We start from the raw sequence: 18,445 nt of genomic DNA, 5'->3' as shown, positions 1-18,445 counted from the left end.
ATAAGGCAGCTTCATGAGTTCATGTGACTCTTGAAATCTTATATCCCGAAAATCTTGTTGGTCTCTAAGATGCTACTGGTCTCGAATCTAGCTCTTCTACCTGACGTGCAGTCAAACAAGTTCTAATTTTGTGGCGGGGCGGGGAGGGCTCAGCAGAGGGGTGAAGAATTTCTCTGAGTGTTAGGGAAATCAGTTTTATTGGAGTTGTGGGCTCTGCTTAGCATTTTCTAACTTGCACTGTGTGGTGACCTGCAGGCTAATCTGGCAGTCCAGGAGAACCGGCACACCACCGCCATGTCGGACCTAAAGAAAGCTCAAGCTGAGTTGGATGCCAAGCAGGCTGAATTAGACACTGTGCAGGCCGAGTACGAGAAAGCCATGAGGGAGAAACAGGTATGGTATCCTGCCTGTCCCGCGGGGTCCACCCAGATGTCCATGGACTGCTTTACCATGGCATGCATGTAACGACGTGATCAGCCAATCATCTGCATTGTCCTGCCAAATGGTGAACAGACTCTTGTCACGTTCAGCACCTGACCCATGATTCAGGGCATGAGAAGATTTTTCCATCTACTTACCAGGACAACATAAACCACTCTAATCTAATTTAGAGCCAGTGTGGTGTAGTGGTTAAGAGCGGTGGGCTGTAATCTGGTGATCTAGGTTGTTTTCTCCACTCTTCCACATGAAGCCTGCTGGGTGACCTTGGGCCAGTCACAATTCTCTCCGAACTCTCTCAGCCCCACCTACCTCACAGGGTGTTTGTTGTGGGTAGAGGAAGGGAAGGCGATAGTAAGCCGCTTTGAGTCTCCTTAAAAAAGGTGGAGAAAGTCAGCATATAAAAACCAACTCTTCTTCTTCACTGTACTGCTGAGCTCTGACGGTGTATCTCTGTGCCTTCTGTATTTGGTTATATTGACCTTTCCTATATATCTGAACATGTGCCGAAAATCTACTTTAAACTCTTATTCTATCTTTGATTTTATGCTTCATTTGATTTTATGCCAATTTGTTTCTAGTAAAGAATTAGCAGTCTCTGTTTTTGAAAAACAGAATAGAAAAATAACTGTTTTTGGTGCATTCCCTGACTTCTTTAGTTATTGATATATTTGAAATAGGGCCATTGGGGTACTATTATATAAGCTGTAAGGATGTCCCTTTGTACAAATCTTCTCCTCAGCCACAAACTCACTAGCTTTCCCTATACATCTCCCCACCCCCAATCTTCAGTATGGGAATAATTCTAAGCCAATGTGGTTTGTGGTTAAGAGCGGTGGACTCTAATCTGGAGAACTGGGTTTGATTCCTCCCTCCTCCACATGAGCGGCGGATTCTAATCTGGAGAAGCGGGTTGGTTTCCCCACTCCTATACATGAAGCCAGCAGGGTGACCTTGGGCTAGTCACAGCTCTGTTAGAACTCTCTCAGCCCCATCAACCTCATAAGGTGTCTGTTGTGGGGAGGGGAAGGGAAGGAGATTGTAAGCCCGTTTGATTCTCCTAAAGTAGTAGAGAAAATTGGCATATAAAAACCAGCTCTTCTTCTCCTCCTCCTTCTCCTTCTTCTCCTTCTTCTTCTTTTCCTCTTCCTCCTCCTCCTCCTCCTCCTCCTCGAGCTATTATGAGGATTATGATGATGATCTGAGATGCCGGCTGGCTGCACTACATTTTCTTCCTTCCCATGAGAAATTCAAAGCAGCATCCTTGGCTCTCTCATCAACATTTGATGTTAATCTAACCGCTGCACCATACTGGCTGTCCTTTATGTGAAGCGTGCATTAGTCCACAGGCTGCTTTGGTGATTATGGCCAAAGTGGAGTAGTGGGTAGAGGGTCAATCTGGGAGACCCAGGTAGGTACAGAGCCCCACTCTGCCGTGGAGGCATGCCGGGTGACCTCAGGCCAGTCAGACACAGACAAAGCTACCTCACAAGGTAGTTGGGAGGATTAAATGGAGGAGAGGAGAATGATATCAGCTGCTTTGGTTTCCCATTGGGGGAAAGGTGGGGTATAAATGAAATAAATGAAATTAATGTTCCTGATTTGGGTACATGGACCAGAGCGTGCCTTGTGAACAGTCTGCATTCTAGGGCCCTTTATGCACGGCTGTTTCCCTCGCCGTCACCCCTCAGTCGACTTCCCGTCTTTGTTTTGATCACGCGTGCTGTTTCTGACCGTCAGAGGTCGCCTCGTCCTCCCCCTGCATTTCCCTGCATTTTGCCTGTGTTTTCAGAGACCTGATTCATCACAGATTTGAAAACACGGGCAAAATGCAGGGGAAGAGGGAGGCAACCTCTGACGTTCAGAAATGGCATGCATGATCAAAACAAAGACCGGAAGTCCACAGCCTGGGCATCCATCATGCCACACAGCTTTTAAATGCCTTTGGCCAAAACTTTGATTACAGTGAAATATATGCTCCAGCCTCCAGATGCATGTTTAACAGGCTATTCATACCGACTGTTATGAATAGGGTTTGGATCAAGCTTAATTTCTCCGCTCACGTATCTCAATTTGGATTTTGGCAGACCCTGCTTGAGGATGCAGAACGCTGCCGGCACAAAATGCAAACAGCCTCCAGTCTGATCAGCGGGCTGGCTGGTGAGAAAGAGAGGTGGACGGAACAGAGTAAAGAGTTTGCTGTGCAAACAAAGAGGCTTGTGGGTAAGGCAACGGCACCGCCATTTTGGCATTTGCAAAACTGTGGATGTCACAGCAAATACAAACCACAGGAATGCCCCATTGTGTTTTCTGGCTAGCTTATCAGAAGATGGCTGGGAGCGTTTCCAGTCTCTGTATTAAAAATAATAAAGTGTTCTGTGTATTTTGAAGGTAACAATATACTTATACTGAATTTTTTGAGCCAAGAGGTGGCATTCTTCAAGTTACTACAACAATGATCACTTCAGTTCGTGCTAACAAAAAAAAAGGGCTAAGTTAACAGACTCACTCTTGTGGATATAATCTGTCATGATCCATTTTGCCTTGAAGGACACCCCTTTTGGGGCAAGCAGCACTTCCACCACAATGGTAGCTCACCTGCAGGGCTTTGCCCTCTGCCTGGGACAAGCTTCATTTCTGAAGCGTCATGAGAGAGGGGCAAGTTTCAGACTTGTGCGCCCCCCATTCTTCCACCTCCTCCAGGTATAGAAGAAGGTCCTTTTAGTTTTTCTGTAGCCCAACAAACAGTCTGAAGGTGTGTGCTACATTTTTTAAGTAAGTCCAGCTCCAAAGCTCTCTGGTGGGTACCTTCTGGATTGATCCACAGTATGGCCAGGTGGGGCATATGGGACCCCTTGATAAGCTCTGAAAAAGCTAGAGAAAACCTTCACAGGTATCAGTTGGCTTTTGCTTTCCCCTTTTTGTTTATTGGCGCTGGTATTAACCATCTTGCCCATGCAACTTGGGATCATAGAGTCATAAGAAGGGGCCATGCAGGCCATCTAGTCCAACCCCCTGCTTAATGCAGGATCAGCCTAGAGCATCCCTGACAGGTGCTTGTCCAGCCTCTGCTTGAAGACTGCCAGGAAGGGGGAGCTCACCACCTCCCGAGGAAGCCGATTCCACTGTTGAACAACTCTTACTATAATGCCCCCAATACCTTTCCGCCTGCAATTTAAGGCCATTATTGTGAGTCCTAACTTCTGCTGCCAACAAGAACAGCTCCCTGCCCTCCTCTGAGTGATGGCCCTTCAAATCATTCAAGAGAGCAATCATGTCCCCCCTCAACCTCCTCTTCTCCAGAATAAACATCTCCAAGTCCCTCAGCCTTTCCTCATAAGGATGCTTGAGGGTGATTTTTTGTTAGCAGACACTAGATCAGAGGTGTCGAACTCAATTGTTATGAGGGCCGGATATGACATAAATGTCACTTGGTTGGGCCGGGCCATGCCTCGCCAGCCCAGATTGAGAGTGGGTGGGGTGGGGTGGCTGTTTTGGTTGGCTTGCGGGCTGGATAAGAGCTCTCAAGGGGCCGGTTCTCAAGGGGCCGGCCCATGGGCCATATGTTTGTCACCCCTGTACTAGATGAACAATTTGTGTGAAGCTGCTCCAGCTAATGCTGAAAATCTTAAGGTGATTTTCACACATTACAGTTAAAGTTGCTCTTGCCCCAGTAGGGATGGCAGTGATACCACAAACTCTACCTTGGCCAAAGGGCTTATTCATATTACAAATGGCTCTCCTGTGTTTTCCTGCCTGCATGGTCAGGTGCTCACATAAACCATGAGAGAAGCTCAAAGGAGATTTAAGCCTCGTGTGAAAATACACAGGATCAAGCTCTTTAACTCGTAGCTTCTGGATCTCCTTCTCTTGGGCACTGTTGCTTATTTTATTCACTGTAAACATTTTAACTTTCTACATTAGTGGAGGAAGGTATCCTTGTCTGGGTTGTTCCTCCTCCTTGCTGCGTGGGCAAGGCATATGTAGACTTCATTATCCTGAGGAGCCAGCATGGTGTAATGGTTAAGAGCAGTGGTTAGGAGTGGCGGCCTTTAATCTGGAGGACCAGCTTTGATTCCTCACTCCTCCACATGAGTGGTGGACACAAATCTGCTGAACTGGGTTAAGTTTCCCCACTCCTCCACATGAAGCCAGCTGGGTGACCTTGGGCTAGTCACAGCTCTCTTCTCATCAGTGGATTGGAAGGTACTTTTTCCAACCCTAGTTGGCAGAATTGGAAAGGGATTCCCTAAGTCACAAGGGACACAGTCAGGCTTTTTCTTACCTATTTTTCAGCCTTACAATATCTCCACTTCAGGGAGAATTTTCTTTTGAGATTGTGACAGTAGAGGTGGATCGGTCTCCATTGGAAGCTTGGCAAAGAAAAGGCAGAATAAAAATGTAATAAAATAAATATAAATAAATAAGACATGAAGTAGGGAGGTGGAGCACCTCCTCAGGTTGGTAGAAGCGTTTGCGAGAAATCTGCGTATGTCTTGTCTATTAGGGCTGTTGATTCGGTTCGGTCCGAACTGAAAACAGCCAAATTTCCCGCAATTCAGCGGTTTTTCGGTTCGGACAAACCGAACTCAAAAAGGGGGGGAAACCGGGGAGCCGAATTCGCCGAGTTCAGGGTGTTCCCGAATAAATTCAGTGAATTCGGCCCCTTTAAACAGATCTGCGCCTTCCAGCTGGAAGGCGCAGATTTGTTCCCCCCCCCCCCCGCGCGCGCCTCCAGGGAGCTTCCCTGGAGGCGTGCGGCGGGCCCTTTAAATAGATCCGGCCGGGAGGCGCAGATCTATTTAAAGCCCCCCCCAGCCCTGCCGGGACTCCCGGCTGGGAGGCACAGATCTATTTAAAGCCCCCCCAGTCCTGCCGGGACTCCCGGCAGGGCTGGCGGGGGGCTGGCAAGACCCTCTGCGCTGTCTGCGCAGACAGCACAGAGGGGCTTGTTTAAAGGGCCCCCCGCACGCCTTCAGGGGGCTTCCCTGAAGGTGCGTGGGGGGCCCTTTAAACAGATCTGTGCCTCCCAGCTGGGAGGCGCACATCTGTTTAAAGGGCCCCCTGCGCGCCTTCAGGGAAGCCCCCTGAAGGCACGCGGGGGCCCGAATTTTCCCCCGAACTCTGGATCCCCCCGAATTTCTGGGGATCCGAAGTGGGGGAGTTCGGACTTCGGCATGGCCCGAATAAAACGGGCCGAATTTTGCCGAAGCCGAACTATACCAAATTTTTTTTTCAACAGCCCTATTGTCTATAGAGCAAGGCGGAGGCACAACCTAGACAAGGATATCTTCCAGTCCGCAGATGAGATCTTCACAGCATGTCCAATGTTTCATTCTTGGTAATGATTCTCACATTGCACTTGGCATGTTCTCTCTCTGTACTAATTCAGGTGATGTGTTGCTGGCCACAGCTTTTCTCTCCTATTCTGGCCCCTTTAACCAAGAGTTCCGCAATTTGTTGTTAAATGGTTGGGAAAAAGAAATGAAAACCCGGAAAATCCCATTTGGAAACAATCTGAATCTCACAGAGATGCTGATCGATGCACCTACTGTCAGTGAATGGAACCTTCAGGGGCTGCCAAATGACGACCTGTCCATCCAGAATGGTATCATTGTCACAAAAGCAGCCCGTTACCCTTTACTGATTGACCCGCAGACCCAAGGAAAGATGTGGATTAAAAACAAGGAAACCAGGAATGAATTGCAGGTAAATGAAGTTCCATTTTCCAAATATTTCTACTCTCTGTGTGTGTTAATTGAAAAGCAACTTCAGGAATGTGATGTGTTTTCAAAATCGATGATATGTTCTGAAACGATATCCTAATTAGGTCGCAAAAATTAATTTGGGCGTAGTTGGAAGCTAACAGAATTGTCAAATAAGGGTAACTCAGGTTCATTTTCAAAACAGACAAAAGGAAGCATTTCTTTACACAACACATAGTTAAATTGTGGAACTCCCTGCCCCAGGATTACCTATTCTCTCCAGGATCAGAAGAACATGCCTATTATATTAAGTGCTGTGGAACACAGGCAGGATAAATGCTGCTTCAGTTGTCTTGCTTGTGGGCTTGCTAGAGGCACCCGGTTGGCCACTGTGTGAACAGACTGCTGGACTTGATGGGCCTTGGTCTGATCCAGCAGGGCTTGTCTTATGTTCAAGTTTATTGCATTTGGCCAAAGGCCATTACAAGAACTGATAAAAATCCATATTACAATCATTGGTAAAAGTTATATTTTGGTAACAGATTAAAACTCAACAAATATATCTCTCTAACCTGCCAGAACTAATCAATATACTGGAGAATGACAAAGAACGTTCTTAAAAAAATGTAACAATCAAAGTTATCTGGGAATACCCCGACATTAAATAAACAGCAATACCACTCCAGACTTACTATGAAATAGAATAACCCCTAATAGTTAGGTCTCAAGCCCAAACTTTGAACTGCTGCCCACAGTTATAATTAGTAAATCCCACTTCCCATCAAAAAACAAGTTTATGACTCAGTTCTGTTCAGTATTACTATGTTGGACCAGCCTGGCCCATATTTTCTTTGCTGCCAAAAAAAAAAAGGGGCAACTTTATAGCAGACTACCGGCTCTGTGTCTGCACAGAGAAATAAGATCTTTGTCACAGAGGTAACTCACTTTTTGCAGATAATTTCCATTTAGCTTGAAGCTGAGGTAAACGGCCTCCTTTCACCTCTTGTAATAGTGTTACCCGTACTTGTGTCTCCAGTAGCATAACCAGTTAGGGAAATATTTTACCCCTTTCCCCTCAAAAAGGATCTACACCATCTCCATGTCACTATGTAGAACAGGCTTGTCCAAACTGTGGCCCCCGGGCCGCATGCGGCCGAGGAAGGCTATGAATGCGGCCCAAAATCATAAACTTAAAACATTATGAATCAGCTATTGTTAGTGTTAGTGTATTTTATGTGTGGCCCAAGACAATTCTTCTTCTTCCAGTGTGGCCCACGGAAGCAAAAAAAATTGGACACCCCTGGTGTAGAACGAGAAATGGGCTGTGTTCTCCACTTCTATTCCCACAGCTATGTACATTATCATTAGTAGATAGGGTTGCCAGGTCCCTCTTTGCCACCAGCGGGAAGTTTAGAGAGGTGGGGTTGGGGGCAGAGAACAGCGTCCTCTACATGATGATGTATATCCGGCACCAACTGGGGCTTCGGACACACTCCTCTCTTTCAAATATCCGAGCACGGTTGCAACCCTGATCCCTGATCTATGACTTTATCAAAGCCCTGACTGAACAGGTATGCCCATTGGCTTTGTGACTTTCGCTGGTTGAAGGCTTGTTGACAGTAGAAGTTAAATGTCAGGTGTGATGGGCTTAATGTCAGCCCAGACCTCTGTGAAACAGAACCTGGGACAAGCAAAGGCAGGGCAGAGCCAAATGAAGGCAGTTCACAGCCAGTGGAGATCGCCGCCTCACACAGGCCAGTGGACAAGCCTGGCTTAGAAGCCTTGGCTGGCATTTACTTGGTGGATGTAGTTAGCTGCTTCCTTGGGCGTGATCTCTCTGCCGTTGACTCCTTTAGGCGATACGAAGTGACAGGCACCCCTGTGGTTCCTGAAACTGTGATCTAAAACATCAGGTGGGAGTCTGAGTCCTGATGCCCAGATGGAGTGCTTTGGGTTGGATCTACTGGAGGATTTGAACCAATGGAAGGGGTTTTGTGTTAGCAGAAGGCTGCTTCCTCGCATCTCACTGCAACCCAAAATTTGCTCTGAACTGCTGCTTCTGGAGTACAGGGGACCTCCAATAACAGCATGAAGTGAGAGTCTGAAGTCTTCAAATGAGGGGCCAATTGGCAAAAGTTCCCCATTATCTGTTTGCAAAAATCCTTTGGTGGACTCAAGCTGTTGTGAGTTGGATTAAAACTTGGGGTGCTACAGACCTATTTGGTTTTTTGACACGACAAAATAGCTTAGAAAACCCTGGATGGTTTTTAAACAATTGGTGAATTGCAAAGTTGGTGTGTGTGTGTTTGTTTTGGGGTCTCTATAATACACGATCAAGATGTTTCTCTTTTCAGATCACCTCTCTGAATCACAAATATTTTAGAAACCACTTGGAGGACAGCCTTTCTCTCGGAAGGCCCTTGCTAATTGAAGATGTTGGCGAGGAGTTGGATCCGGCGTTGGATAATGTCCTTGAAAGGAATTTCATCAAAACTGGTTCTACCTATAAGGTAGGAGAAGGACATCTTTTCTGTTTCATAAAGTTTAGCCAGTTGATTAAAAAGTCCAATTCCCTGTTTTGGTCATCCTGTCTTTGAACATGGTGAATTCGTTTACTTGGAATTATTTAGTTCAGTTTTCTTTAAACTTTGTTAGAGCCAGTGTGGTGTAGTGGTTAAGAGCTGTGGACTCTAATCTAGAGAGCCAGGTTTGATTCCCCTCTCCTCCACAGGAGTGGTGGACTCTAATCTGGTGAACTGAGTTGGTTTCCCCACTCCTACACTTGAAGCCAACTGGGTGACCTTGGGCTAGTCACAGTTTTCTCAGATCGCTCAGCCCCACCTACCTCACAAGGTGTCTTTTGTGGGGAGAGGAAGGCAAGGAGATTGTAAGCCGGTTTGACTCTCCTTAAAAGGGACAGAAAGTCGGCATGTAAAAACCAACTCTTCTTCTTCTTTATGGTACTGAGGATCAATGTTCAGTTTTGTTTGGTCTCTGTGTACCTCCAGCTTGTCTTGCACTATTGCTGTCGCAGAGGAAGGTGCGTAGGAGATTTCTTACCTAGATGCTCCCCCCCACACATGCATGTGACTCTCCATTTGGTTTCATTTGTCATGGGGGGGGGCATCTTTCTTTTTCTTTCTCCTCCTCCTCTGACACAAGTAGAAAGGAGAGGCACTTGCACCATCTCCATGGAAGAGGCTTCCTGGTTGTTACCTAGAATGCTTTCTACTTCACCACCTTTCTCCACTGGATTCTGTTCCTTATCCTTCCTTCCATTCTTTGAGGCATTTACTGTAATCACATGCACGGCTTTTTGGTTCCTTTGAACATTTGCGCTGGAAAGCGAGTTGCCTCTTGAGGCAGGTTCCATAAATCTGCAGCTCTTCAATATCGGCTTGTGTATTTTCAACATAGCCTTGGAGACCAGTTGAAAGGGAAGCAATGACAGTGGTTTGAGAATCACAGATTGACAAAAAAAAGGGAGGGGTGCCCAAAAATCTCAAGTAAAACTGGTCCCTTCTGTTCCAGATGAAGAGCTGAAATACTACAGGCTGGATCCTGCATAGATTTTTGTGAGTACATGGAGAGGGGTGATTTTTGCCAATTTCCCTCCCCCATGGGAGATGTCCAATTTCCCTTCAAGCTATTCCTAGGAGTCGCCTGTCCCCTAGGAACAGCATTTCAGGGACATGTTGGGCTTCCATATGAGGGGAGAATTGGCAAAAATTGCCCCCCCCCCCAGTGGCAGAAATCTATGTGGGATCCAGCCCCATATAAAAATTAGTTTTATAAGAGGTCAATTGTATCTGATACTTGATAGAAATTAAATGAAAACTAGAACGGAATAAATAACTCACTGGTGTTTGAGGTTATGCAATAAAATGTTTGTAGACTTGTATTTCTTTCACTTGCATATTTTTTTTTAAAAAATTAGGTCAAAGTTGGAGATAAAGAAATAGATGTTATGAATGGATTCCGGCTCTATCTTACCACCAAGCTTCCCAATCCAGCGTATACTCCAGAGATCAGCGCTCGCACCTCAATAATTGATTTTACCGTCACCATGAAGGGTCTGGAAGATCAGCTTCTAGGGAGAGTCATTCTAACAGAAAAACAGGTAGGTGGAACAAATTTCCCCCAAACCTTTTTAGAATTAACATATATATACATACAATTTGTAACTGCTTACAGAGGCCATTTTTTAGCTGGCAGACGTGGAAATAATTAAAGCCGCCGCTATTAGCTGGGATAATAAAACGGGCCAGTTTTATTTAATTTTATATCATTCAAGGGATCTGCAGTGCCAGTGCGCCCAGCCCTTCTGTGCCAAGTCACCATGCAGGCCCTTGCTGGGATGCCGAAGGGTCCAGCGCCCTCTGCCTGCACATCCCAGACCTTATGGGTGAACCATACTGGCTCCAAGCCCTGAGCGGTCACCTGAGCGCAGCTCCATCTCCTCCTTGCCAAGCATTTTATTGCTCGAGGGAGGCGTGCCATGTCCCTTGCCATCTTGATGCAAGGTGTATGGGCCAAGGATGAGGGCATCCTTCAAGGGGATCCTGTCCCAGTTCCAAGAAGGCCTGAGGCCCCAGGCCTCTGGTCTGAGGACTGCCCCGTCACCCTACTACTGATGCCTCAGGGTGCTTTCCAAAATAGGGTTGCCAACCTCCAGGTAGTGGCTGGAGATCTCCCACTGTTACAACTGACCTCCAGGCGACAGAGATCAGTTCCCCTGGAGAAAATGGCTGCTTTGGCAATTGGACTCTATGACGTTGAAGTCCGTCCCTTCTCCTCAGGCTCCGCCCCCAACAATCTCCAAATATTTCTCAACCTGGAGCTTGCAGCCCTATCTCCAAAGCTTTACTGCGTTCCACTCAGTCACCTTTACCTGCATTGCTGCTCCCACAATGAGGTACCAAGACCATAAACCCAGCAAGCCCAGGACTTTGCTATCTATTTTCAGAGTAGAGCAGATGAATCTCCTCCCTCGGTTTTAAATCGGTTGTGCCAAAGGGGGCAAAAATTCCCACTCGGCCCCAAACCTGCGACCCGCTTGCACCTACTCTGAAATCAGCGGATGGAGGGGGGTGCCATTTCTGTCCGCTGACCAAAGAGGGGGGTCGAGGCAGACCAGACCCTGACAAGGGCTTCCCTTGCCCCACCCCTGATGCTGTGGACAGACTTGTCAGGCTGGGCAGCTCTCCCTTTCCGCAGGCTGCAGCAAAACCCCACTCCTTCCCCTTTCATCTCTGCAAGGTGATGGATCTGGAATGGCCTCATTCTGTTAGAACAGAAGAATGAACTTCCTAGTTCCATGCGATGTGCTGGAGATCACACAAAGTCACACTCTTGTAAAATGTGGGATACAAAATAAAAAACAACACAGGATTTCAGAATAGCCGTCTAACTATTCGTCACATGTGGGACAGTAAAGGCACATCTACTCTACAAACCTAAATGAACTTAAGAAGAAGAAGAAGAAGAAGAAGAGTTGGTTATTAGATGCTGGTTTTCTCTACCTTTTAAGGCGAATCAAACTGGCTTACAATCACCTTCCCTGAGAGAGCTCTAAGAGAACTGTGACTAGCGCAAGGTCACCCAGCTGGTTTCATGTATAAAAAGGGTAAAGGTCCCCTGTGCAAGCACCAGGTCATTCCTGACCCACATCCCGACGTTTCCTAGGCAGACTTTGTTTACAGGGAGGTTTCCCAGTCATCTTCCCTTAACCCCGAGCAAGCTGGGTACTCATTTTACAGACCTCGGAAGGATGGAAGGCTGAGTCAACCTTGAGCCGGCTACCTGAAATCAACTTCCGTTGAGATTGAACTCAGGTCGTGAGCAGAGCTTGGACTGAAGTACTGCAGCTTACCACTCTGCACCACGGGGCTCCTTGGTTTCATGTATAAGGTTGGGGAAACCAACCTGGTTCACCAGATCAGAGCCTGCCACTTATGTGGGGAGTGGGGACGCAAACCCGGATCTCCAGATTAGAGTCCACCGCTCCTAATCACTACACCACACACGTTAAGCAGTTTTGCAGTTTCGCAAATGTGGTGGAGTTTTTCTATGGTTGGTCACTAGCCATGTCATGGGACATTTTTCTGAAAGGAGGAAGGCATGACAATTTTGTGTGCATGGCAAGATTATAAACCTCTTAATACCATGTGAAAATTTAAAAAGAATCCCCCTGAAGTGTCAGCCTGTGTTTGGTTGTCAGCTGGCTTTCTGGCTTGATTTGTCAGCTGCAGTTTGTGAAAGAGATTTTGGATGAGAGATGAAGCTTCATAGAATACCAAGTGGCTCGCCTATTTCTAAATGTCTCTACGAATGGTTTGGACTGGTGCATCTGAAGCCTATTGCCAAGATGCTGACCTGGCCAGAAAGAAGTGTTTCATCAAGACTTTGTGTGTGTGTGTTAAGTGCCGTCAAGTTGCTTATGACTCATGGTGACCCTAGGAATCAATGTCCTCCAAAATGTCCTATCTTTGACAGCCTTGCTCAGGTCTTGCAAACTAAGGGCCGTGGCTTCCTTTATTGAGTCAATCCATCTCTTGTTGGGTCCTCCTCTTTTCCTGCTGCCCTCAACTTTTCCTAGCATGACTGTCTTTTCCATCAAGACTTTACTGTAGAGCATATAACCTTTGGGAAATTTGCATAGTAGCATCCTCCTCCTGATTTTAATGTTCTTCAGAATCTCAGGTGAGAGCACTTACAGCTCTCCTTTCCACTTTCTGAGAGTGGCTTAAAATATTAATTAAAACACACTGAAAGAGAGCCAGTGTTGTGTAGTGGTTAGAATGTCAGACTGGGATCTGGGAGTCCCAGGTTCAAGTCCCCGCTCAGCCATGGAAGCATGCTGGGTGACGTAGGGCCAGCAACATAGTCTTGGCCTAACCTACCTCGAAGGGTTGTTGTGAAGACAAAACAGAGGAGAGGAGAACAATGTGGGCCACTTTGGATCCCCATTGGGGAGAAAAGCAGGATATAGGTGAAGTAAATAAAGCAATAAAATACCAACAAAACCTATTAAAGTGGAAGTACAATCAACAGCCTAAAAATTAGCAAACCAATTCAATTCCCTGCTGCAAAAACAATGAATGTCACTCAGGTAAAATGGAGGAGTTTGGCTTGTTGATTATGTGATATTGGTGACTGGCAAGAGGGGGTTACAAAACCATGTTGCCATTACAGGGTAGGCAACTACTTATCTTACTGAGGAAGGCGTGAGAACCGCCAAAGAAGGTTTCATCAGTTCACAAGCAGATTCATGTGAGTGGAGGCAGGCTTTGTAGGGCTTTATAGGTCAAAACCAACATCTTGAATTGTGGGGAAAAATCAGTGGGCAATAGGGTTGCCACCCTCCAGGTGCTGGCTGGAGATCTCCTGCTATTACAAATGATCTTCAGCCGATAAGAGTTCAGTTCTCCTGGAGAAAATGGCCGCTTTGGCAATTGGACTCTATGGTATTGAAGTCCCTCCCCTCCCCCAACCCCGTCCTCCTCAGGCTCTGCCCTGAAAATCTCCTGGTATTTCCCAACATGGAGGTGGTAACCCTAATGGGCAACAATGAAGAGGTTTCAACATTGGGATGGCATGATCACGTCCGTTTTTCCACAATATACCACCTTCTGGACCAGCTGAAGTTTCTGCAAGCTTTCCACATGCCATACATTGTGATAATGAGGCCTGCATGTAGCATGTTTGACCAATGCATGGATAAGTTTTGCATTTACTGATGTTTGTGTCGTCTCGGGAACATACTAGATAGCAGTGTTTGGAACGTAATAGCAAAATGGCTGCCCGGGCTGAAATTGCCGCTGCTGATGAAAATGAATTGCCACCAGGTGGTGGAACATTGCAGTTTATACCTGTTTGTATTCTGGGGATATATCTCTGCTTTGCAACCTTTTAATCTCAAAATGGAAACTAATTAAAAGAAATGAAATGAGCAGATGTTCCCTCATTTCTTTCTGGATTACCTTTTCATCCTTTTTGCCTCAAATATATTTGCATTTTTAATATTCTGATTTCCTATCATAGCCTGACCAAAGAAAACTCATAGTTCTTATAAATTACTTTCAGGATCCCCAATTATGTTTCCTTTTATTCCTACAGATTGCACATGACACAGGTCTTTCTTTTTAATGGAAGGAAGTATGTGAGCTTGTTATGGTCAAGCCACAATCCACAGAATGAGACCGACCCAATTAGATGCAAATTAACTTTTCGATGGCTGTAAAAATATGCAATTAATGGTTCCTATAGGTACATAATATATTTAGATAGATTCTGGTAATCTAATCAAGCATAAATTTAGTATATCATGAGTTGCCAATGGGAAGATCCAGATCGACTGCAGTCTGCCAGGGCTTTAGCATTTTGCTAATGGTAGTGAGAAGAAAAGACAATCATTCTAGGAAAAGTTGAAGGCAGCAGGAAAAGAGGAAGACCCAACAAGAGATGGATGGACTCTATAAAGGAAGCCATGGCCCTCAGTTTGCAAGACCTGAGCAAGGCTGTTAAAGTTAGGATGTTTTGGAAGACATTGATTCATAGGGTCGTAATGAGTCAGAAGCAACTTGACAGCACTTAACACACACACAGTGAGAAAAACGAATTGCAGTATTCATTGCCCATCCAGTGTATGAACTATGAATGCTTCTAAGTTCCCCACTTCTCCACATGAGTGGCAGAGGCTAATCTGGTGAACTGGATTTGTTTCCCCACTCCTACACATGAAGCCAGCTGGGTGACCTTGGGCTAGTCACAGCTCTCTTAGAGCTCTCTCAGCCCCACCTACCTCACAAGGTGTCTGTTGTGGGGAGAGGATGGGAAGGAGACTGTAAGCTGGTTTGATTCTCCCTTAAGTGGTAGAGAAAGTTGGCATATAAAAACCAGCTCTTCTCCTCCTCCTCCTCCTCTTCCCCCATCCCAGCTAGAACTTGAGTAAGATGTCCAGGATCAGTTTCCAGAACTGAAATCAGACACACATTTCCATTGGATTGTGAGGCTGTTCTGGGGAAAACAAAGTAATGCAGGTCCAGGTTTGGTTTCAGCTCTGAGATGTTCTCCATGCACGTCCCTTAGCTTCTATTCTTGGAGGGCTTGGTGAGGTCATCCATCCATCCATAGCGGTGAGGAGACCATTTCAGAACCTAAGGTGAATTGTGATGTTGGCTCCAAATTCCACAATCCACTCAGGTTTGAAATGAATTTGTTCCGGGGCTTATCAAACCTGTGCAAATGGGCATCCATGCATAACTTCAATTCCTAATTGGAATTGCGTGCTTCTGGGTACCACATCAGCCACATGAAAGACTTGCTGGTTCTCTCCCCCCCCCCCGCTTCTCAGTATTGGGCTGCTGCCATTCGGTTTTCCAGTGGCAGAGGTTAGAATGATAGAAGTGAACCAATCCTTGAAGGCTAAATTATTATTCTGGTATAGGGGCTTCCCTCTTGTGAACCATCTGTTGAGTTCTTGATTTGTTAGTGTTCCACTAGCTTCAAAGATGAAGTAAATAAACGATGTAACTAAATTATTAGTTACTTATATGGAGGATTTTTTCTGCATCAATTCCTTCTCCATCAAGTTTTTTTTATAAATGAACTTTTTCAACATAATTCCTTTATAGCCTGATCAAATAAAATTGGAGATCTCCTTTTTTTTTGACACCTAGTCACAACTGATTTATGGCGACTCCCATGGGATTTTCTAGGCAAGAGATGTTCAGAGGTGGTTTGCCATTGCCTGACCCTGTGCCACAACCCTGGACTTCCTCGGTGGTCTCCCATTCAAATACTAACCAGTGCCAACCCTGCTTAGCTTTCGATATCTGATGAGATCGGGCTAGCATGTGCTATCCAGGTCATGGCTCTTGTTGTTCTACAAAGCATTAATTCTGAGGATGGGTTAATGTACGCACTGTGGGATAACTGAGATGAAAGGGTAAATAATTCAATAACTGTCTGATTGATCCCTCACTCCATTAAGGAAAGAAAGAGAATCCAATTCCTTATGGACACATTGAGCAGGGAGAAAATACTAATTTTCTTATGGGCTATTTAGATAGTTCCTTTTTTTCTTTATTTTGATCTCAGTGTGACATTGTTCAGGGCCATAGGAACAGTATCATTAAAGTAAAGTTGATCAAGGAGCAGCTGTTTGGGGAACATGTCAGGGTCCAGTGGAATGGGGAAGGTGAGAAAATCCCGTTCTGCTGATGTAAATTCTTTTCATCTGTGGAAGTTAACACTGAATAGTCCCAGTGTGTGGAGTATATCTGGAACGGCCATGATTTTGGAACTGGATCATTTGAGATATTCTAGAGAACAGCAGATGTCTTTTCAGTATTCACAGATTCCTTTTTTTAAATTTCTGAGTGTTTTGAATGTTGATACTAATACCCCTTTTTCTGTAATTATTATGTTGATTTAATGGTATTATTAATGGTGTAATTTTCTGTAATTATTATGTTGATTTAATGGTATTATTAATGGTGTGTATGACTAAAGTAATGTGCAATTTTTAATTAATAAACATTGGGGGAAAGGTAGGGTGAGTTGAAACATTCTGGGGGGTGGAAGCAATTAGCGTTTTGAATATGGGAAAGTTTTTGAGTCTCAGTCAAATAGGATATTGAGGAGTGAGGGTAGAACAGATGTTGCTAATCCAGGGTATGATTGTTATCCAACTGTTGCATTTCTCTTCATCTTGCAGTCATAAGTCATTAGAATGTCACACTAAGATCTGGAAGAACCAGGTTCAAATCACTGCACTGTATGGAAGCTCATTGGGTGACCTGAGGCCAGTCACACACTGTCAGCCCAGCCCACCTCACAGGGTTGTTGTGAGAATAAAACAAAAGAGGCAAACAATGTAAGCTGGTTTGGGTCCCCACTGGGGAGAAAAGGCATGGGATAAATGAAGTAAATAAATAAGTAAATAAATAAGGCAGATTCTTAATGTGCTTCAAAGAGTGTAAGAACCGCTCTGCCAAGATCTATGTAAGTTTATGGTTCAGTTTTCTGACACTGACCAGCCAGATTCCTCAGGTAGCTCACAAGTAGGGAATGAAAGTGATATACTTCCCCTGTTTGCCCCTGTCAGCTGGTGTTGAAAGGTACACTGCATCTGTACATGGCGGTTCCATTTAGTTATTCTGGACAATAGCTCTGAATAGATTTGTCTTCCACAAATGTATTTCTCCTGTTTTTGAAAGCTGGCCAAGCTAGCAACAGCATCTTTTGGCAGTGAACACCGTAAGTTTAACTATATGCTCTGTAAAGAGGTACGTCTGTTTCACAGCCCTAACTAAAGGTGGTTCTCTAGCCAGGCTCTCTGCTCTGCTCATAATTTTATAAAAATTGCTGTGTTACTCTCTGCCCTTAAATTAAAACCTCAATTTTTTTTAACTTTTCCTTTTACTGCCTTCTTCTGTATCTTCTCCAGTCTATGATACTTTCTTTGAGATTGGATGACTAGAATTCTACATAATATATTAAAGCCGGTTCCAAACCTGCCATGGCATTTGGAGAGGGGCAAATGCCTTTCAGGACCAAAGCTGTACATGAAAAAGATATGTTTCCTCCAGAAGTATAACTCCTGTAATGAGTCATGTTGGCCTCCCCCTAGCACAGCTTCAGCATTTAAATGCATGTTAGCTTCAGTACTGCATAGAGTACTCTACCCTATATCGTATACAATAATGAGTCTGCTTTTGACAAGGTATTCCACTGATGTCTGGCTTCCTGGTGTGCTTTAACAGGAACTGGAGAAAGAGCGAACCGATCTTATGGAAGATGTGACTGCTAACAAAAGGAAGATGAAGGAACTGGAGGATAACTTGCTGTACCGACTGACAAGCACACAGGGCTCTCTGGTGGAAGACGAGAGTCTCATCATCGTCCTCAGTAACACAAAGAGGACGGCTGAAGAGGTGACTCAGAAGCTACAGATCTCTGCTGAGACTGAAATACAGATCAACTCGGCTCGGGAGGAATACAGACCAGGTAAATTGGGCCTGGTGTTTGTGACGGAAATGTCTCTAGGCAGTGGTCCAAATCATGACCGGACCAGAGGGAGGAGAGGATCAGAAACCGTGAAGCAAAGGATTTGTGCATCTAATGCCAACATGATTTTCTTTGAGGATAGTAACCCTGCTCACATGTTACAATGAATGTGTATTCATCCTGCATGCATGTGTGTACAGTAGTTTGTAAGAAAGAGCCAATAAGCATTCACTTGAGAAACCAGGATCCAGCACCTGGATAAATGTGCAGCTTCAATCACACATTCAGCA

General features: G+C 45.3%; 1 protein-coding gene across 1 annotated transcript in view; it reads left to right on the top strand.

Annotated features, from left to right (window-relative positions):
- Positions 1–18,445, top strand: part of DNAH5 (dynein axonemal heavy chain 5) — a 159,906-nt gene that overhangs the window by 119,870 nt on the left and 21,591 nt on the right. Inside the window, exons 61-66 of the mRNA XM_056854233.1 lie at positions 256–393; positions 2,526–2,661; positions 5,831–6,147; positions 8,498–8,653; positions 10,081–10,263; positions 17,912–18,155. Of these exons, the coding sequence (XP_056710211.1) occupies positions 256–393; positions 2,526–2,661; positions 5,831–6,147; positions 8,498–8,653; positions 10,081–10,263; positions 17,912–18,155 (1,174 nt within the window). The remainder of the gene's footprint in view (positions 1–255; positions 394–2,525; positions 2,662–5,830; positions 6,148–8,497; positions 8,654–10,080; positions 10,264–17,911; positions 18,156–18,445) is intronic.

This window comes from Euleptes europaea, chromosome 8 (genome assembly GCF_029931775.1).
Source record: "Euleptes europaea isolate rEulEur1 chromosome 8, rEulEur1.hap1, whole genome shotgun sequence".
NCBI lineage: Eukaryota > Metazoa > Chordata > Lepidosauria > Squamata > Sphaerodactylidae > Euleptes > Euleptes europaea.
The sequence above is the reverse complement of the archived record's forward strand: the minus strand, read 5'-3'. Positions and strand labels throughout refer to the sequence as shown.